Source organism: Entamoeba invadens (assembly GCF_000330505.1).
Source record: "Entamoeba invadens IP1 unplaced genomic scaffold scaff_1105074724350, whole genome shotgun sequence".
NCBI lineage: Eukaryota > Evosea > Mastigamoebida > Endamoebidae > Entamoeba > Entamoeba invadens.
Genome location: NW_004191713.1, coordinates 2742 through 4655, shown reverse-complemented (window position 1 = coordinate 4655; position 1914 = coordinate 2742). Strand labels below are relative to the sequence as shown.

Here is a 1914-nt window from a genome sequence, read left to right as displayed (position 1 = left end):
GACGAGTTGGAAGAAGACAAGAAACTTGGCGAAGGTTCGTTTGGAATTGTTTTTAAAGGAATGTTCAGAAACAATGTTGTTGCAATTAAAAAGATGAAAATCAACACTGAAGATGATTCTCAAAAAATTGAGTTTGGTAAAGAAGTTGAAATGTTGGACAAATTTAGAAGTGAATATATAATCCACTTCTATGGAGCAGTCTTTATACCAAACAAGATATGTATGGTCACCGAATTTGCACAATTTGGGAGTTTACAAGACTTGATGAAACACAAAAGAAGTGATGAAGTCAACATGGAGTTACGAGTGAAATATATAAGAGATGCTGCTAAGGGTATTTCATATTTACACACAAATGGGATATTACACAGAGACATCAAACCAGACAACATTTTGATATTTTCACTTGATATAAACGAAAAAGTGAACGCCAAATTGACTGATTTTGGAAGCGCTAGAAATGTCAATATGATGATGACTAACATGACATTCACAAATGGAATTGGTACACCAATTTATATGGCACCTGAAGTGCTTAACAAAGAACACTACAAGAAACCTGCTGATGTTTTTTCATTTGCAATAACTATGTATGAAGTCTTTGGGTGGAATTATGCATATCCAAAAAAAACTTTCAAATTTCCATGGAAAATTGCCGAGTTTGTGACATTAGGAAAACGACTTGAAAGAAAAGAAAATATACCAGAAAATCTATACCAAATAATAGAAAAGTGTTGGAAACAAAATCCGAATGAGAGAATGACTATTATAAATTTAATCGAAGTAATTCAAAAAGAATATAATATTTTATAATTAATCAAAATGTTGTTTTTTGTTTAACACTTAACAGTCACAAATCGTTGTTTCTAGAGTCGGTTGAATGAAAATCTTTTGTGTTAATGAAAAAAATAATTTTATTGAGTCAGTTCAATTAAGATTCCCTCTGGCCCTTCAACACACGATTCATAATATCCGTCTCCTGTTGTTCTTGGTCCGCTAAGAGTTTTATACCCGTTTTCAGAAAGTTGTTTTGTCAATTCGTCGACACGTTCCTTACAATTAAGAGAAAATGCGATGTGATTTAAACCTGTGTGTATTCCACAGTCAGTAGAAAGATCCGGTTTTGTCATGATTTCAAGTTTTACTTGACTATCAGCAAATGAGAGAAAATAAGTGCTCAATCCCGTTTTAGGATTGTGATATTTCTTGTTTGGCGTTGCATTAAAAAACGTTATAAAAAAGTTCTTTGTATCTTCAAGGTTAGTGGTGTACATAGAAATGTGGTTGATTGTGATGGTCATCGACTATAAATTATTAAAACTATTATTTATAGTTCTGTTAAATTAATAGTAATAATTACTAGTAAGTTTATTATAATTTATGGTAAATATACTATAATTAAATGTATTTTAATTATTGATACAATGTTTTAAATTTATATTAAAACTATTTGATTATATATATAGTATAATTAATTATAAAAATAGTAAAAATAGAGTTGAAATAAATAGAACTGATTTTTTCCAATGATATGAACTCTTGATTCAGAGATGAATCCGAAGTCAAAGAAACGGTTTAAGAAACCTAAAAGGGGTGGTTTTTCATCAGCAAATATTCCTTTGGTGTCTTTGACACTTGATGAGACGATTGATGATGATTGTTCTCTTGAATCAGAAGTCGACACAAAAGTGTTTGAAAAAAGTGCTGAGAGAGATGTTATCACCATATCCGATTTGACAGAGAAATTAAGGGTGAGTGATCTTTATAAAAACGCCGAAAATGTGACATTCACACTCCCAGTTTCATCTCTTTTGGTTGAACACTTTTACAATTGTACATGTGGTGGGTATTCACTTCAAATTTGGATACACCCAGGCGTTTATTTGGGACTACCTTTTCCTTACCCAATATCCA

General features: G+C 31.2%; 3 protein-coding genes across 3 annotated transcripts; 2 read left to right on the top strand and 1 right to left on the bottom strand.

Moving 5' to 3' along the window:
• Nucleotides 1-21: 21 nt before the first annotated feature.
• Nucleotides 22-813, top strand: EIN_471140 (protein kinase, putative; the record flags this gene model as incomplete). The annotated part of the gene is made up of 1 exon (XM_004183449.1): nt 22-813. A coding segment is annotated over one exon (792 nt), but the record flags the coding sequence as incomplete, so codon positions are not given.
• Nucleotides 814-914: 101 nt separating this feature from the next.
• On the bottom strand, nt 915-1301 carry EIN_471130 (hypothetical protein; the record flags this gene model as incomplete). Its single annotated transcript, XM_004183448.1, has 1 exon — nt 915-1301. One exon carries the CDS (start codon nt 1299-1301, stop codon nt 915-917), a length of 387 nt encoding a protein of 128 aa, XP_004183496.1.
• Nucleotides 1302-1550: 249 nt separating this feature from the next.
• On the top strand, nt 1551-1914 carry EIN_471120 (hypothetical protein; the record flags this gene model as incomplete). Its single annotated transcript, XM_004183447.1, has 1 exon — nt 1551-1914. A coding segment is annotated over one exon (364 nt), but the record flags the coding sequence as incomplete, so codon positions are not given.